Here is an 18,425-nt window from a genome sequence, read left to right as displayed (position 1 = left end):
CATTGCTGGACTATTTGTGATAAGCCTAATATTATTTTGAATATTCATCCACCATTCACTTTTCCATCTACATTTGGTAAAATGCTTAGAAAAAGTTTTACTTGGTCAAACCCAAAGATTCAGCTATATTTAGAATCAGAACATAACATAAGAGAAGACAACAATTCACTCAGACCAAATTTTTTTTTTTTTTTTTTTTTTAATTCAATTAAAAATTAATTAAAATATTCGAATATAATTCGAATATTAAAATGTATAAAGCACTGAAATTCGAATTTGATTATAGAGGGAGATTGACAGCCCTAGTGTGTTCCTAGGGGGAAGGGGATATATGTGACCAGCGGCCGGGGCGGAAGTCAGTCTAACCATGAGAGGGGGTTGGAGTGGTTGCATGAAGAGCTAGCAGCGAAGCTAGCGGCTAGGAGCTGTTGTGAAGCCAAGAATAAAAGCCTGTACCAACTTCAAGTCTCCGGTTCCTTGAACGAATACCAGATTCGTTACAATACGTTACAGTCTTCAGCATTTAGCTACTGTTAATATATCTTGTGTTTGACCATGCTTCCTCAAGTTTGAGGTGTTTCCCTGGCCAGCTTTGCAATTCACATCACCCAGTGTTGTCTGAGTCTATCTTGGGAAAGTGTAGCCACATTTTCGGGTGGTCCCGTTTGTTGATGTTTCAGGTAGAGTGACGTACTGACGTAACGCGCTCTCGCGTGTTGCCTTAAGGTTCCGTCGGAATTTCTAGTTTACCCACTCTCTTCTATTACTCAGATGCGTTCAAGTACCGAAATGAGGTACCGTTTTATGTCATGTGAACTGATACTCGGTAGTACCGCCCACTTTCGGTCAGTGCCTGTAAAAGTACCGAGTTCGGTACCCATCCCTAGTGTTGACTCTACTAACATTAACGTTACCGCTCCTTGCTTCGGGAGACGTCATTACTGTTTTGCTGATTAGCCGGTTATGTTGTCAACTATGGCGGAGGTCCCTGATTGGCCTGGTTACATTCTAATGTGGAGCAAAACGGAATGTGAGTTCATGTGATCAGGATGTTTTATCAGGCTAAAGGCAGACAGCAGTAACTATGCTGTTTCTGCAGTTTGATGGTTGTCCTTCTGTTTAGTATTACTGCAGGTTTTTACACTCTAAATTGGGTTTACTTTTAAACATTAGATATAGTCAAAATATTCATACACATGATATGCCATGCCATTGAGGCAATATCAAGAAAATCTATTTGACATAATGTCAGTTAACTGTCTGCAACATTGCAATTTTTTCCATGATCCAGTCAAACAAAAAATTCCTCTTTGTAGAAGTACTGTAAAGAATTTGCATTGGAAATCCGACAGTTTGTGATGGAAATTGGAATTTTAAAAGTGAATATGAAGGAAAGCTGTGCCCTGACAATGTTATTACAGTACAACAAAAAGCCATCAAAGACACCAGCTCAAAGTTGTTGTATGGGGAAATCACCCACCTTTGTGCACCTTTGACTTCACCAGTGAGCTGTGCCTTGCCTGGTGCAGATGAGGCTGAGGCTTGTGCTGTGTGTCCAACAGGCTTGGGGAGTAATGGTTTACGTAACCAGATTACAAAAAATGGTAACGGGTAACCTTACGTCAGATAGGGATGCACGATATATCGGTAATCATATCGGTTAGTCATTTTTTAACATATCTGCATCGGTCCAATGTTGCAATGTTAATATTGTTTATCAGTATCAGCCAAATTCATTGAGAGTAAAAGCTAAGATTTATGGGCTTTTCTAGGGATGCACAATATATCGGCAATCATATCGTATCGGCCGATGATGTTGCAATGTTAATATCGCTTATTGGTATCGGCCAAGATTTTCACATTGAGCGGAAACAATGTGGTAAATCTATGAGGCCATTTACACCTGGCATTAACATGCATTTTCTGCCATTAGATTGCAATCAGATTGTGTTTTATCACTTGAAAGTACAGGTGTAAACACCCCCAAAACGCATTGACGAAGGATTGCAATCTGATCGGCCAAACCACCCCTGGAAGTAGTCAGGGACGCATTGTGTACACATTGAACACAAGCGTAAATGCAATGTGTCCTCTCAATCTGGATACAGCAACTTTATGCGGATTGAGAGGACAGCCATTTCTGCCATCAGATTGGTAAAAAAAATTGTAAATGGACTGCGTTTATATAGCGCTTTTATCCAAAGTGCTCTACAATGTGCCTACATTCACCCATTCACACACCGAAGGCGGCAAGCTGCCACGCAGGGTGCTGGCACAGCCATCGGGAGCAATTTGGGGTTCAGTGTCTTGCCCAAGCCAAGGACACTTCGACATGCGGACTGGAGGAGCCGAGGATCGAACCACCAACCTTCCGATTAGTGGACGACCTGCTCTACCTCCTTCCAGAGCCACAGCCGCCCCAAGATTGCGATCAGATTGCAATCAGACTCCATCAGATTGCAATCTGATGGCAGAAAACGCATGTTAACGGCAGGTGTAAATGGAATCAGGCTAATGTGCTAATGTCAAGTCCAATCTGATTGTAATCTGATGGCAGAAAACGCAGTGCCAGGTGTAAATGGCCTCAATGATTTACGGGCTTTTCCAAATGTTTTGGAAATTAGAAATAGTTTTTCAGTGTTTACATGTGTTTTTCAGTATGGACAAAATTTGATTATCATAGAAACTTGTTTTTATACAGATTATATCGACATCGGTATATATCAGTTATTGGCCATAACAGCATTGTTAATATCGGTTATCGGTATCGCCCAAATTTGTCATATTGCAGGTGGACACACCACAGAGCTGCTGAGGCTGGTGGAGAGCCTGTCTGGGGCCTACAGACCTCGTCACTATGTCATCGCAGACACTGACAACATGAGCCACCAGAAGATCTGCTGCTTTGAAACATCAAGACACCACACACACTCTGAGGACCAGGTACGACCACACACCAGAGATGGGGACTTGGACTTGGGACTTGGACTTAAGTCGCACACACACAGTAGTCTGACTGGCTTGAAGCAGCCTGGTGGACTTAGCTCTCCCATTGGTGCCGACCATTTCAGTCTGTGCCGGATGGGAATCCATTTTAAACTTTAAAACGGAAAAACGTTTTTAGTAGGGATGGGCATTTCTAGCAAAAACACTATTCGAAATTCGCTGGCCAAAGTCGACTTTTAATCGAAATTCGAAAAAAAAAAAAAAATGTATTTTTTTTTTTTTTTTTTGTGTGAGTGAAATGTTGCATTGTCTCCCCTGATTCTAAGTATAGTCGAATCGCTTGGTTTGAGCAAGTAAAACTATTTTTATAAGCATTTTAAGCAAGGTTTATGGAAAAATGAATGGCGGATGAAATCCCATGAAGAGGGAGAGGTTGCTTATAAAAATTGTTTTACTTGCTCAAACCAAGCGATTCGACTATACTTAAAATCAGGGGAGACAATGCAACATTTCACTCACACAAAAAAAATTAAAAAAAAATTCAATAAACGAATTTCGAATTTCAATAATAAAAGTCGACCTTGATAATAACAACGATTATTCGAACATTCGAAATTCGATGCCCATCCCTAGTTTTTAGAAAAAAAATATATATATTATGCTAAATTTATGGCAGGCCACTTAACACATTCACTGCCAGCCTTTTTTTTTTACTGTAGGTAGGTTCTGCCAGAGGGTTTTTTTGAGGATTCTGGCTCATCTTTCAAGACCCGAGGATTCTTTTCTGCTAAGATTTTGTGAACACACAATATCTCAAAAGAACTAATAGAATGTGTGCTTTCTCTGTCTAAAAGAGTTAGTTTGTAGAGTTAGTAGTTATGTAAGCATTAGCAGTTGAATACAGCATGGTTTCAGCGTCTGGAAATTTATTCTGAGATAAACGGCTTTTTGTGAAATTCGATAGAACAGTCACTTTAACCATTCATTTTTGGCATCAGTAAGACGTCAGACATCTAAACAATAGTTTTGAACAGTAATTTCCTCCATAACAGCAGGAAACCCCCCTCTGCTTCCAACTCCTCCCTCCGTGGGCGTTCTCCTCCGCAGTGTTTGTCACAAGCGAGTGTTCTGCTGCTGCTGCTGCTGCTGCGAGTTTGAGCAGCCTCCCTCCCTGGCAGCGAGTGTGGATAGGGCTCACTTGTTTCTTGGGTTTGAGAGCTATGATGAAGCTTTGTGCGATTCTAGGCTTTATGCTGCGTGTTTCAAAGTGTTTTCCACCCAGTCTATTTTTGGAATCCCCCACCGCCAGCTCCCAGCGCGATAATGCGCGATGAAAGCGTTTACGCCAATCCATTTTACAGTAGAGAATGGTTTCCTCGCGCGTTACCCTACAGTTTTGGCTCTGCGTTTCCTAGTGTGGAGAGCACTGTCGCCACTTAGTGGGTCCGTGGAATGGGTTGTACACGTTCGCTGACTCCAATATTTTTATAGGAGACGTGGGGAGCGTTGATCCACGTCCCACCGTCAAAAAAAAAAAATTTTTTTTTAAGCTGAGATAACTCGTCCTTGGCAGTGAACCGTCGGATTCTGTAAGCCGAGATAACTCGTCAATGGCAGTGAACGTGTTAAAAACGAGCAGCGGGCCGCAGTTGGCCCGCGGGCCGTAGTTTGGCCACCCCTGCTATAGACTATAGTGAATGCTTTCCACAAAATCATGAACAATGAAGAAAACCAGAAGGAATACAGTTCCACTTTTACCAAATAAACCAAAATTGATGTTCTGCGACAAGATCATCCTGTAAACCCAAATATTTGAAACTAGTAAAATTATAAAATTATCTGTCAGTGCAATAAGGTAAATAAAATAAGTTGTTGGTCCCCCATAGTAAACATAAACATTATAATGACATCTTCCCATATCTGTCAACCTGTCACAAGTAGGTGGCTGACTCCTACTGGAACAATTTGGTGTACCCATTACACTTAACTCATTAGAATATAATGCAACTTAATCCCCATCCCGAACCCACAACCTCTGGCAGCCTACTGCCAAAGTTGCCCCTTACCAGCCCACCCTAATGTAGCAGGCTAAAATCAGGCCTGGTCTACATTGCACTTCTATTGAATTGAAAATAAATCTAAAATTCAAGATCACAAAGTACATTTATTTGCATTCATTTGATTCCCGATCATGACACACTGGTAAGAATGATTAATATCAAATTAAAAATGCTTTGAAATGCAAAATAATGGCATTTTAAACATGCGATACATGCAGGGGGTCCTGCTAACGCACAATAGACGGCTAACAATCTGCCTGACGAAAAAATTACGAGTGAGTTCATATTTTTTTTAACAATATAATTGTTAGGTAGGGCCCAGAGCAAATATTTGCACCGGGGCCCATGGCAATGATGTTACGCCACTGCTCAGAGAGCAGTAGCTGCTCTTGACTCACGTACGGCCCTGGATTATACAGCATTAAGAAAGGCTGTGCCTATATGCCTATATTGTCGCCAGTTTCGTGAACTGCGACTACAAAAGGATGAGTCTCATCTGGACTTGGATTTATCAGTAAGAAACGGCCCTTGGATGAGCCGCAGGATGCTGGGCACCAAGGAAGGAGGCCGACTGATAATGGAACGTGGCGCCCCCGTTCTCCAACGGGGCCCCGGCAGTCCCAGCCTGGTGGTTCGTTTCTACCTTTTGGGCGGCGTCTCACTGATATCATGGAGATCCGATGGTACAGGTGCCAGAAAGTGGGCCACAAGAAGGATCAGTGCCCGAGTTGGAAGTTGGGGCTCATAGATCTGGTGCAGGATGGGCTAAGTGACCTCCAGAGCTATGGACGGTTCGTCTCACAGGGGACTTTGGGAGAGTCAGAGGAACACCACCTTTTGGGTGGCTCAGAGGTACCGGTTACTATATACAGAGATACTGGGGCCATGCAAACGCTGATCCGTAACGCCTACATTCCACTAGGTCCGTGTTCGGTCCGTCTGCGCTGCGGTACGGCTTCGGAGCCAATACGTTTCCACTCTAATCATTGTGTCAACTCCCACCTACTCCGCTGCGTTGCGTGTCTACTCCGTCCCAGCTCCGACGATCCGGAGCTCTCCGAAAAAGATACGCAAGGCTTCTATTTTTCACGGATGAAGGAGCAAAGCCGCAGCAAGTTGGGCGGAGCCAGGCATGAAATCAACAGGGCAGAGGTGTTTACAGCATTCAATATCAAGCCAGAGGACAAACATGTATGAGGAAAAGTTAATAATTGAAGTGGAAAACCACAAAATAATATATGACACGACACATCCTTTTTACAAGGACAACACCAAGCAAGCCCACCCCTCCTCTGCTTCTCCAGTTGGGAACAATGATCTTCTGCCTGTTTGTTGTTGTATTTATCCAACATAGAAATTGTCTCGCGCGATTTCACCGTGAGAACCTGTCGGTCTCGTCACTCTAGCTGTCTGGCGGAGCGGAGCCGTGACGGGCTCTGCACGCAGCCGGTTAGTGTTGGCGGAGCACAGAGCACGGAGCAAAACCGGAGAACAGCAGCAACGCAACGCAAATGCAACCAGTGCAATCCCTGCGTAACGGGGTGATGGAGCTGTCTGAGGCCACCAATACCGGACGGGTTGTGGGTGTGCGAGGAGTATGTAGTGAGATTAACAGGCTGCCTCTCCATCGCATTTATCTGAGCTTTGAGCTAATGCTATGTAACAGTAGCGGAGGTGCAAACCCTCCCCTTTAGTGGGGTAGATCGGATCCTGGGTAATGACGCAGTTGGGGAGAGGGTTTACCCTGAGGCCTGTCTTGCCACCGGAGGGCTCTCCAGAAAGGGAGCAGCCGGAGGGGCTGTATCCAGAGCTGTTTCCAGGGGCCATGGTCACTCGAGCTCAGGCGAAGTTGGAAGCCCAAGCGTCTGGTGAGCACCAAGAGCCTGTGGTGGACGTGGAGCAGGATGTTTTAGCTGAGGGGTTAGATCTCGGGTTGGAGGAGCTGTTTAGAGAGGCTCCTGGACCCGTCGAGAATGGTCAAGATGGCGAGACCGGGGGCAGTGGAGAACCCGCGAACCCGCGAGGCAGTAGTTGGCTCTGTGGTGGTGGAGATGGATGAGGGGGCTGATGGGGACAGCCCGGTGTGGTCCGGACCTCCATTGGAGGATGTCAGTCCCCGGTTGTACAATTCCCGAGCCAGGGCGGAGATAGAAGGAAACGTAAGTAATTTAACGGAGTCACAGCGGCAGGACATCTTACATGTAGTGGACGATTATCCCTCCTTGTGTAGCGACATTCCGGGGAGAACAAGCGATCGTATTCTACGATAGAGAAGGAGGCTTTGGCCTTGGTGTTAGCCGTCCAACACTTTGAGGTTTACGTTGCCAGTAGTGAGACTGTTGCTCTGATCACAATCCGCTGGTCCTCTTGGCAAGGTTTCGAACTGTCAATGCTAGAGTGTTTCGGTGGAGTCTCATCCTGCAGCTGTACAAGCTGCTGGTCAAACACATTTCTGGCAAGAAGAATAAAATCACAGACGCTCCGTCTAGAGGGTGAAGGAAGTTTGAAAAAAAGAAAAGAAACAAGGCTAGGTCGAAACCTAGCATATGGCCGGTGTGGTAAAGCGTTGATGAGCCTGTTGGACGTTTGGCCCTTGAACATGAAAAGAAGCAAATGAGAAGCTGTAATTAAAAAATGTAGTTTATTAAGAATGAATAATCAAAGCGTTTTTTTTCCTATTTCTTTATGTTGGAATATTGATGTGAGTGCTACACTGCCAAATAAATCGGTTTTGAGTCTAGTTTTGAAGATTTCAATAGAACCGGCTTCCCTAACTGACAGAGGAAGCTGGTTGGAAGATTAGGATGTAATCCTGTCATTGCACATTTGTACAACAGATTTATCCTTGAATGTCCAGGGTAATGGAAATGTGTATAGCCTCCATACGTGCACTGAAGAGTAGCGGCAGCGTTCTAAAACATAGACATTAGATATAAAAAACATAAAGGCAGAAGCTATTTGTACCCGGGTGTAAATTAGGGATGCTCCGATCCGCCTTTTTCGCCTCCAATACCGATTCCGATATGTGGGGGTCCAGTATCAGCCGATACCGAGTACCGATCCGATACCAGTGCTTGACATTAATGGCTGTCCAGTTGCTCTTGGCAACCATAAAAAAAAAATATAGGCCTGTGGTTGCCTCAGTGGCAACCACATTTTAACATATAGAAAATAGGGACAGCAAACAGCAAAATGTGCACCCCAAAATAAACATGTTTGTAATATTCCTAAAACCCTAAATCAATCTTAATAAGATGACATCACACACAGACTCTCTCTCTCTCATCTCCCCGATGCAGCCCTGCGACTCCAGTCGCTAGGCATCAGCTTTTGGTTGCCAAAACTGTAATATGGTTTCCATTCTTAGTCACCTTATATTTTGAGTAATTAAGGTGGTGGTACAATATGGAAATGATTCCTGTCAGACAATCCTTTGTTGTTTGAGGTTTGATTATTTCCATGAACTGAGTTGAACATACAGATATTGCAGGGTCTGAAATAAACATAAGCAAATAAATGGTCTTGAGTTTAATGTAAATCCAAATATAACAAATATGTTAACAGTTATTTCTGTTACACAATAGCTAAGTACACTGTGTATTGAGATAAGTAACTAACGTTACCTATCTTGTTTAGCACATATTAACAGATTGTCATAATAAGGGAGAGTAATAAACATTTCAACTGTGTCCATACACCAATAAAGCGATACAGAATTAGGCTACTATCATTAGCACACAATAATCAACATTAGCCTACATAATCCTACATTAGCCTGAACAGCACTGATAATAAGGGAAGGTAACTTAGGGGCCCTTTACACGAGGACAGTTTCTGAAAGAAACGACACAATAGCGTTTCCTTCACACCTTTTCCTTCACACCTTCTCCCTGTTTACATGAGCGCTGTTGAATTTTTAAAACGCCGTAATGTACATGCCAGGTCGCTAGGTGGCAGTGTGATCACCTTATTCTTTGCCCATACAAGGACGCTTACTGCATGACGTAATTTCGCTTTAAACGCGGAAGTAGAGTACACTTTCCGCAGTCATTTAGACTTGCCAAAAAGCTTTTTTCAAGCTAAAAAACCCCCCAAAACTGTTAAAGTTTTAATATTTGTCGGGTGAGAACGTAACATATATGTGACCAGTTTATCAGAATAACGCCTATTGGAAATCTTTAACGAGCAGCGAGGACCGGGAGCGCTTACCCCGCTAGCCGGGCGCTTCTGGCTCATACGAGCGCATTAGCGCCCGGCGAACGTCACGCATCACACATCCTCATCTTTTAATGACACCTAGTTGTTGCATCCAAATTGTTGCATAAAATCCACTTTTCTGTCTCTCAAAAACCGAAAAGCATTTATCTGGAGCACCTCGAGCAACCCGGAAGTCGTTGTTCCGGGTTGCTTCAGATCAGAGAAGAAGAAGAAGCGGTGCGCCAGATAAATGCTTTTCGGTTTTTGAGAGACAGAAAAGTGGATTTTATGCAACAATTTGGATGCAACAACTAGGTGTCATTAAAAGTAGAGGATGTTTTACATCGGATAGTGTCTTCACTTCACGTGAAGACTCAGGTAGGAGCCGGCATTTAGACCTAGACGTGAAAATGTCACAGTGTAAAATGGGAAAATGCGTGACGTTCGCCGGGCGCTAATGCGCTCGTATGAGCCAGAAGCGCCCGGCTGGCGGGGTAAGGGAGCGCTGACTGTGATCTGTCACCCTACTGCTACTGGCAGTGAGAAAACACTGTCGACGTGCTTTGTAACTATAAAGTTAAATGCCAACCGGGTACAGCCATCGGCTCCTCGCAGCAGTAACGTTATGAACATGTAACTGAAGTTGGCCGCAGTGTAGCTTAATTCTGAATGTTGCCAAACTTAATTCATGCTGACGTTTTATTTGGTTGCCAACTCGCGCACGGCATCACGTGTGTCGCCTATGCAGGCACGTCAGAGTTTCTGAAATGTGCCGTTCCAAAGCGATGGAGCGCTCACCGGGGAGCGTCACCAACAATTTCACTCTGGAGGGTGGTTTTAAAATGTGTCGTTTCCTAAGCGCGAATTCGCCGTGGCCGTCTAAAAGGGAGGCACTAACGATAAAATAATTCCCCGTTTCCATAGGAAACCGTCCTCGTGTAAAGTGCCCCTTAATCTGAAAAGTAGGGTACTTAAACCGTCAGTGAATTGAGCAAGACCGTCGGCAAGTAGGCTATGCTAAACAAACAAACAGAATGAGGAAGAATTATTCACAACATAAGTATCACAGCTTACATGTAGGCTATGTGCTCATGCAAACTTCAGGGTTATAGACAGTCCATATTATTGTCTCTGGACAGCGTTTCACCGACATATTGTCTCTGGACAGCATGCAACAGCTGCTCGTTAACGATCGTTAACTAGCTGTGGTTGCTCTTATCAAGCAGGGCTGCGTCAGGGAGATGAGAGAGGGAGAGAGAGGGTCCGTGTGTGATGTCACCTTATCAACTGGGCAGCTGTTAATGTCGAGCCCTGTGTCAAACTGGTTGGCGTAGCTAGCGTGAAATACCTCCAAACACGGCCATTAATGCAGTAGTGGCATACACTTACCGTGGCAACAACTTGAAAGCGGAGTACAGCGCCGTACAGCGGTGACCAGTGAGATGACCAGACCAGATGGGCACGCAGGTGGTCCCCCAGATCAGCACTTAAATTGTATGGACAAGTGGAGATGACGGGCCAGCGGCGCATGCGCACACCGGCCAAAAAATTTACCCTGCTTTAACTAAATTGAGTGACCCTTCCACCTGTAGGAGAGAGTGGGAGTGAATCCTCTGGTTCTACGAGATTTCGAGAATATAATTTCTTCTTTTCTGCTGTAAATTTACGAATACTGTAAGCTATTTGTGTGTAAATTTGGAGACGGTATGAGTTTAGGAAATTAAGAGAAAAACAAACAAACAAGAGAAAATTGGAGTAAACTCGGAAATGTATTTAATTATGTAAGCTAAGTGTAATTTTTGTGACGCATGAATGTTTTTGTTTATCTCTTCTTCTGGGGGTGGGGGTCTGGGGGTGGGGGTATGTGACAGTTCGCTACTCTCCCTCTCAGATAGGATGCTATGATTGTTTATATGTATTACATATATGTTCATATTTTTGATGGCTGTCATTGAGATAAAGGGGTGGGCTCAGGAAATGACGTATCGGGCTGGTATTTAATAAGCCCGGAAACTGCGATTGCTCTCTCATTGAAATCTACGCAGAAGAGGAGCCAGACAGTCGCTCGCTCGGAGTCCCTGTTCTGTCTTTCTTTTATGTCACGTTATTTACCAGTGTGTGTTTTGAGTTTTGTAATGCGTCTAAAATAAGCAGAGGTGGAGTTGCTGATCTCCACTCATCCTCAATCACCTGAGCTGTTCGAGAGGAGCGCCTCAACGCCACACCAGCCACACATTCATTTCTCTTTGATGACAGCCGTATTTCTTTCATATTACAGAGTTGCGGTGCCATTTGTTTGCCCCTAGACTCGAGCTTATAATATAACCAAACCTGTAATACAGCGCTTGCCCCTCCCTCATTAACCCCTTAACCCCAACCACTCCAGTGGAGCTGCTCAGTGGCCAGCAGATCAGACTGTGGTTGTATTGGTCAGCTTCCAGGTGTGATGTGTGAATGTGTGTGTGAATGTGAACACAGGGCTCCTGAAAAAGAGAGAAAGCATTGCTCTCAGTGAGACTCCCCCTGGATAAATAAAGGTTAAAAAAAGAAAGGGAAGGATGCCTTTGTGGACTGGTTGAATTGTTTGTTCTGAATTGAATTGAATTGAATTGAAGGAGACACTGGACAGGGTTCCCACAGGCTCTTGAAATCCTTGAAAGTTTGGGAGAAAAGAAAAGAAGATTCAATGCCTTGGAAGTTTTTGAGAATAGACATAATAGACATGGGTCATTGAAAGTGCTTGAATCTAATTTATAGGTTGTACAAGAAGAGAAATTGAAGTTCTTTTGATATGTTTTACTTAATGTGTATACAACGTTTCGACCCCTTCGGGTCTTCATCAGGTGCGGACTTCCTCTTCTTTCTATGGTGTGTATTTTTGAGTCCAGCACCTGCAAATTCTTACGGAGATGTGCGTGCTTCCCTTTTTGTCCTGAGTTACTTAATGTGTAACACAGCACAGTTGAGAAGTGTTCATACATTCAAGCCCCTCTCTCTCTTTTTAATAGTTGTCTGTGAGCTTCTGTAAAGCTGCTAGTTCTCATTAGAAACATTCTCAGTGTAACGGTGATCCATGTCTCAAACTATGATTTGTTGAGTCCTTGAATTTGAGGGAATTGGCCCTAGAAAGTCCTTGACAAGTCCTTGAATTTGATGATTTGATGTTTAAGAAGGTCCGGGAACCCTGACTGTAAACTAATGTCTGCGGTGCAACCCTAATATTCGTCAGCAGGTGGCATGGTTAGTCTTTCCATCTGTACTTCTCTTGAGATGCTTTTGAACTCATTTTAACCAGAGGTGCAAACTTGAAAGCAGTTTGAATATCATCATCACACATTTGTGTTTTATGTTTCTCCTATTTGGAAACAGGCTTTAATTGCCAGTGTTACGCAAAGTTATTGCCTTAGCAGTTTTCAGCCTTGTGTTGAACTTGAGACATGTGTGGTCTCCCTCCCTCTGCCTAGTTCACCATCCAGCGGATCCCACGGAGCCGTGAGGTGCACCAGTCTTGGAGCTCGTCAATCGTCAGCACGCTGAAGGCGGTCAGCTACTCCATTCCCCTGGTCTTCAGACTCAAACCAGACATGGTAGGTTGGCCCAGAGGCCATGCAGTCACAACAAGCTATTTTCAGCTGACATAAACCACCATACCTTTACTAGTATGGATTCATCATAAAACTTCAACTGTAAAGGTCCTTAATCCTTAATTAATATTAACACATTCACTGCCAACAGTTTTTTTTTTACTGTAGGTAGCTTCTGCCAAGGTTTTTTTTTGAGGATTCTGGCTCATCTTTCAAGAGCCGAGGATTATTTTCTGCTAGGAATTTGTGAACACAAAATATCTCAAAGGAACTAATAGAAAGTGTGCTTTCTCTGTCTAAAAGACTTAGTTTGTAGAGTTAGTAGTTATGTAGGCATTAGCAGTTGAATACAGCATGGTTTCAGCGTCTGAGAAGAAAAGCTGAGAAAAATGCATTTTTGTGAAATTCGATAGAACAGTCACTTTAACTATTTATTTTTGGCATCAGTGAGACATCAGACATCTAAACAATAGTTCTTTGAACAGTAATTTCCTCCATAACAGCACCCTCACCCCCCTCTCCTCCAAACTCCTCCCTCCGTGGGTGTGTCTCTGGTGGCTTTGCAGCGTTTGTCACAAGCGAGTCTCTCCTGCCTGTCTGTGCTGCCTGGCTGCTGGCGGCCGCTCTTTGGGCGAGTGTGGATGGGGCTCGTTTTTCGGTTGTGAGCTCAGCTGGAATGAAGCTGCGTGCGATTCTGGGCTTTCTGCCGGTGTTTCAAAGTGTGTTTCACCCATAATCTATTATGCAAATTTGCAATCCCCCACCGCCAGCTCCCTGCGCGAAAGCGAAAGCGTTTTCGCCAATCCATTTTCATGAGAATGGCTTCCTCACGCTGCTGTTTTTGCTTGGCTTCGTCTAGTCTGGAGAGCACTGTCGCCACTTAGTGGGTCGGTAAAATAGATTATAACCATTCAATACCTTCCATATTTTTATAGGAGATGTAAAAGGGTTAGATCCACGTCCCACCGTCAAAAAAAAAAAAAAAAAAAATTTTGGACGAGATATCTCGTCCACGGCAGTCAACCGTTGGTTTCTGCTTGACGAGATATCTCGTCCACGGCAGTGAACGTGTTAAGGTTAATGTTACAATGAGGGTTTTATTTAGAAATCCCTACTGTACTTTTACATTCTGGCTGATTCGCTGCTCGCTGAGGGGAGGAGAGGAATGCTGCTGTAATGCTCTGTTGGCGGACATGCTCCACAAGAACTCTAAATGCACAGTAGGGCGCAGATTCTAGAGATTATTCTTTTCATGATTTATGATAGTAAGTTGGTTAAAATTGCCTTAATATCAGTGAAGGAAAAACCAATTGGCGAACATCCCTTCAATTGCTGATATACGATCTAATAGGCAATCAGAACAAGTATAAGCCACTAGTGCCAGTGTTGTAGTCGAGTCACTATATCTCAAGTCTGAGTCAAGTTCCCAGTGTTCGAGTCCGAGTCACCAAGTTGAGTCCCAATTACCTGAGTCTGGAGTTACTGAACCTAAGCGTGAATCCACATGTAGGTGGAACACACATGCCTGCCCTTGCACAAAATTGAATGTCATAGTATTAATATAGCTATCAATATCTTATGCCAAATTATTAGGGTCTGTTATCAATTAACAAGTCTAAAGGTCTTCATCCATCATCTGAAGAAAAAAAAAACGCACCAGAACCTTGCATACTGAGTCCAATGCTTATCATTATGTTCGTCGTTCTATTCACAATACGAGACAAATATTCCTAATCCTGTATCCACATTACAACAAGACAGGTGACAGGCAGCAGTGGCTGATCTGCAGCAGTGGTGATGTGGACTGGAGAAGGCAGATGGCAGCAGTTTGTGGAATGTTAGCCATATCTCACTGGACAGGAGCTCCGTACTCAACTTTGCCTTGCCAAGCCAGCTGTCGTGCGCCATGGCCGGGTGCTGCAGCACCGTGCCCCGTGGAGAGGGGCCAGTGAGGTGGAGCGAGCCCTGCTCCTCTGGCTCTCTCCCCCAAACACAGACACAGACTGGTCAAACAGCTCGCAAAAGGCTTTTGACTGATGTGAAAAACACAGAAAATCTAACCTGTTCCGAAAACTTTAATGACGGACGAAGGTTTTGGAGTCAGTGTGTAAACATGGGTGACACAACATGAGGTCATATTTATTTTTAAACATGCTACAATTTCGGACGAAAATTGGGACGACTTGGTACAGTATGCAAAAGCCTTAAGTCCTTGTCTCCAACTTCCGAGTCCAAATGCATGAATGCTCGAGTCCAAGTCCAAGTCATCAGTGCTTAAGTCCAAGTCAAGTCACAAGTCCCGAAAATGAGGACTCAGCCTTGAGTACTAGAACACTGGCTACTGCAATCCACTACTTCATATCAGGTAGTCAGGTGCTACTGTGTCACTGTCAGTCAGTTGTGCTAATTGTTTGTAGTTAACATGCCTGAACCATGAACCCTCCATAGCAGTTTGTGAAAATCATCTTCTACACCTGGCTTGTGAAATGTCTTGCGGAGCTGTTAACCCTGGCCTTTAGCTGCTTCATAGTGTGACTAGATCTGGAAGAAAACCAGTTCATACAGACCACAAGGCAAGGAGTCAATACAGTTCATACAGGCCAGAAGGCAAGGAGTCAATACGCTGTGGCTAGATCTGGAAGAAAACCAGTTCATACAGGCCACAAGGCAAGGAGTCAATACGCAGATGATAAACCAGTTCATACAGGCCAGAAGGCAAGGAGTCAATACGCAGATGATAAACCAGTTCATACAGGCCAGAAGGCAAGGAGTCAATACGCAGATGATGAAGAAAAGCAGTTCATACAGGCCAGAAGGCAAGGAGGCAATATGCAGATTACTAGATCTGGAAGAAAAGCAGTTCATACAGGCCAGAAGGCAAGGAGTCAATACGCTGTGACTAGATCTGGAAGAAAACTAGTTCATACAGGCCACAAGGCAAGGAGTCAATACGCAGATGATGAAGAAAACCAGCTCATACAGGCCAGAAGGCAAGGAGGCAATTCGCACATGATGCGCACATAGACAAACCTAAACTTTGCAATTCATCTTGAAATGCTGATTTTCTTTTCAGATTCCCCCCCTTTCTTCTCCCAGATGTACTTGGCACAATGCTGACATTGCACTCATGTGACACAACAAGATCACACTTGTTAAATCAAGTCGCTTTTAGAGATTGGCTTTTGAAATCCATTACCACTTTAAAACGAGATATTTAAAAATACCCCCTTTTGATGATGCTGTCATTGTCACAGGAATTTCTGTGGACAAAAACACTGTCAACTTAATCAATGCAACATGCCAGCTATTATTATCCCATGCAACAGGACAAGCAAGCTGACTGAATGTTCTTGTGACCCTAATTGTGGACTGCCTTGACAACCAAAGCCTCCCCCCGCCTACTAATTAGTGGCCGGGCCAGCGAAGCGGCAGGGCCACTTCCTTCTTGTATTTGCCTGTATTATTATTCTTCTCCCGGGAAGTTCGACTTCCCATGCATGAAAACTAACCAAACTTTGCACAAAGGTCCAGTCCCATGCCAAATGTCTTTGACGCAAATTTGGGGCCAATAGTCCTAACGGTGGCACTACAGCGACCGTCTAAAGTTTGAAACTTTGAAACTTCATAAAAAATCAGGCATACGTGCTATGGCTTTGCAACTTTCACCGAAATGTGCGCCCAAATGAGGAGAAACTTTTGTACAATGCAACCTATGGCCAATTATGAAGTCTAAAGACGGCAAAACTGCAAAAACTGTAAAACTAATTAAACCCTACTCCTCCCACATTTTTTCTTCAAACGACACCAAACTCCAGCATCTGCATCGGTAGACTGTCCTCCACAAAAGTATCAAACAGATTTTTGATAGATCAAAAATTGAGCCCACAGTGCATCAAAATGTTTTACTGTAAATGGTACTTTAAACAGCTAATGCAAATTCTTGCTAAATAAACCTTGAATCTCCAGTGATGTCATCAGTTTTGTGACATCACTGATGATGTCATCTATAAATCGCTCAGCCTTCCTCTCCATAACATCAGCTCTCCCAGTACCTCATCGACTCTACAACAGCAAGGAGGCAAGTAACTTGTGTGTCTGTTTGTCTGTCTGTACACCTTTCTGGAGACGAAGAAATATTTGTAGCCCTAGCATGAGTGCTAACTTATGATAGTGTTGTATTGCCAAAGTATAAATAAGCAATTTTTCAGTCTATCTCTCTCTGCCTCCACTGTCCCTACTCTCTCCGCTTCTATGTTCAACTGCCATGTACTTAACCTGCTGCCTTCTGCCCCAGCCCTGTCATGAACGGCAGTGTTCTAATCTAAGCAGACTGGATTGCATGCAGCAGATGATAGAAAGCTCATCCATAAGAGACTTGAGACTTGACTTGGACTTGTGACTAAAGACTTGAGACGCGACTTGGACTATAGCTAAAAGACTTGAGACTTGCCCGGCCACGACCCATTGCTGCGCAGCAGCTATAATTATCACATTGCTTTCGGCAGTTTGCAATTTGTGTGTGTGTGTATATATATATATATATATAAACGTGTGTATGTGTGCATATAACGCGCACGTGAGTGTGTGCATTTAACGCCACATGTGTGTGTGCATATAACGCGTATGTGCGTGTGTCTGTAGAAGATCTATTACTCTGTTTAATGGGCCTAGGCCTCCTGGAGAAGGCTTATAGGCTTTCTTTACTTGACTTATAGAAAGCAAAGATGGAGACAAGCAACACTGTTGTGTTTACTTGGCTTATAGACCCCTTATACAGCTGTCAACATTGGAGCTGCGCGCGCATCAATGAGGAAAAAAACAGAGAGCCCAGCATTGACAGACACAGAGAGCTGTGTAAAAGCCGCCGCTGTCAGGACTGCTCTGTGCCCATCTGCGACACACAGTTAGATTTTAGTTTTAAAATTCAGTTCTCGGCTTACTACCACAGCTTATCGCCTAGTGATAAGCAATGTTATCGAAATTAACGTTGGTTAATGGGATACGTCTTACAGACCCATACGCACTGGCGCTGTGTCAATGGATAAAAGACAAGAAGAAATGGCCAAGCCTAGAGTGGCCAGCAATACATAGCGTAGATAGTTATTCTGTAACTTGCAAAGATATATTGTTATGTTGATAATGCACACAACTCAATAATGACATTATGTAACATTACTTGGTTGTTAACTAACCGAGCGATGTGGCTGTTACTAGCAGCCTACAGCTACAGCTTACCTGATATGAAATGAGCGAGCACTGCAAAGTCAGGCATTTTTAATGATTTCTTATTTCGGCTTGCAACCAAAGATGCCTACAGTTAGCATTAAAAGGAGTATGAGTTGACAGGATTCGGTAAAACTTTAGTCCTTGCTTTGTTGATAGTGTAACAGTCTGTTCAGTGTTGTGTTGTGTTCTATTGTGTGTGTATGCGAGGCTGTGTATGTTCCCTCGAGTTGCCGTAGAACAGGATATGTGGGGAGAATTAGGTGAAGCTTGTTATAACGTTACAGCCTGGCTCTATCATTTATTATTTTATTAACCAAGTGTGAATAGGCGGACCCGAATACTCTGCTACAATAGCTTTCCGATTCTGGCATCCCACTGCACAACACAAAGACATGTCTAGCTCATCTAGTTT

At 43.8% G+C, this 18,425-nt stretch overlaps 1 protein-coding gene across 1 annotated transcript in view; it reads left to right on the top strand.

The window, feature by feature from the left end:
- The window catches only part of LOC310772364 (UDP-N-acetylglucosamine transferase subunit ALG14-like), a 73,907-nt gene that overhangs the window by 10,924 nt on the left and 44,558 nt on the right, over nucleotides 1-18,425 (top strand). The window contains exons 2-3 of the mRNA XM_083632144.1: nucleotides 2,792-2,943; nucleotides 12,668-12,790. Of these exons, the coding sequence (XP_083488270.1) occupies nucleotides 2,792-2,943; nucleotides 12,668-12,790 (275 nt within the window). The remainder of the gene's footprint in view (nucleotides 1-2,791; nucleotides 2,944-12,667; nucleotides 12,791-18,425) is intronic.

The sequence above is a fragment of the Poromitra crassiceps genome, assembly GCF_964638095.1.
Source record: "Poromitra crassiceps genome assembly, chromosome: 2".
Lineage (NCBI taxonomy): Eukaryota > Metazoa > Chordata > Actinopteri > Beryciformes > Melamphaidae > Poromitra > Poromitra crassiceps.
The sequence above is the reverse complement of the archived record's forward strand: the minus strand, read 5'-3'. Positions and strand labels throughout refer to the sequence as shown.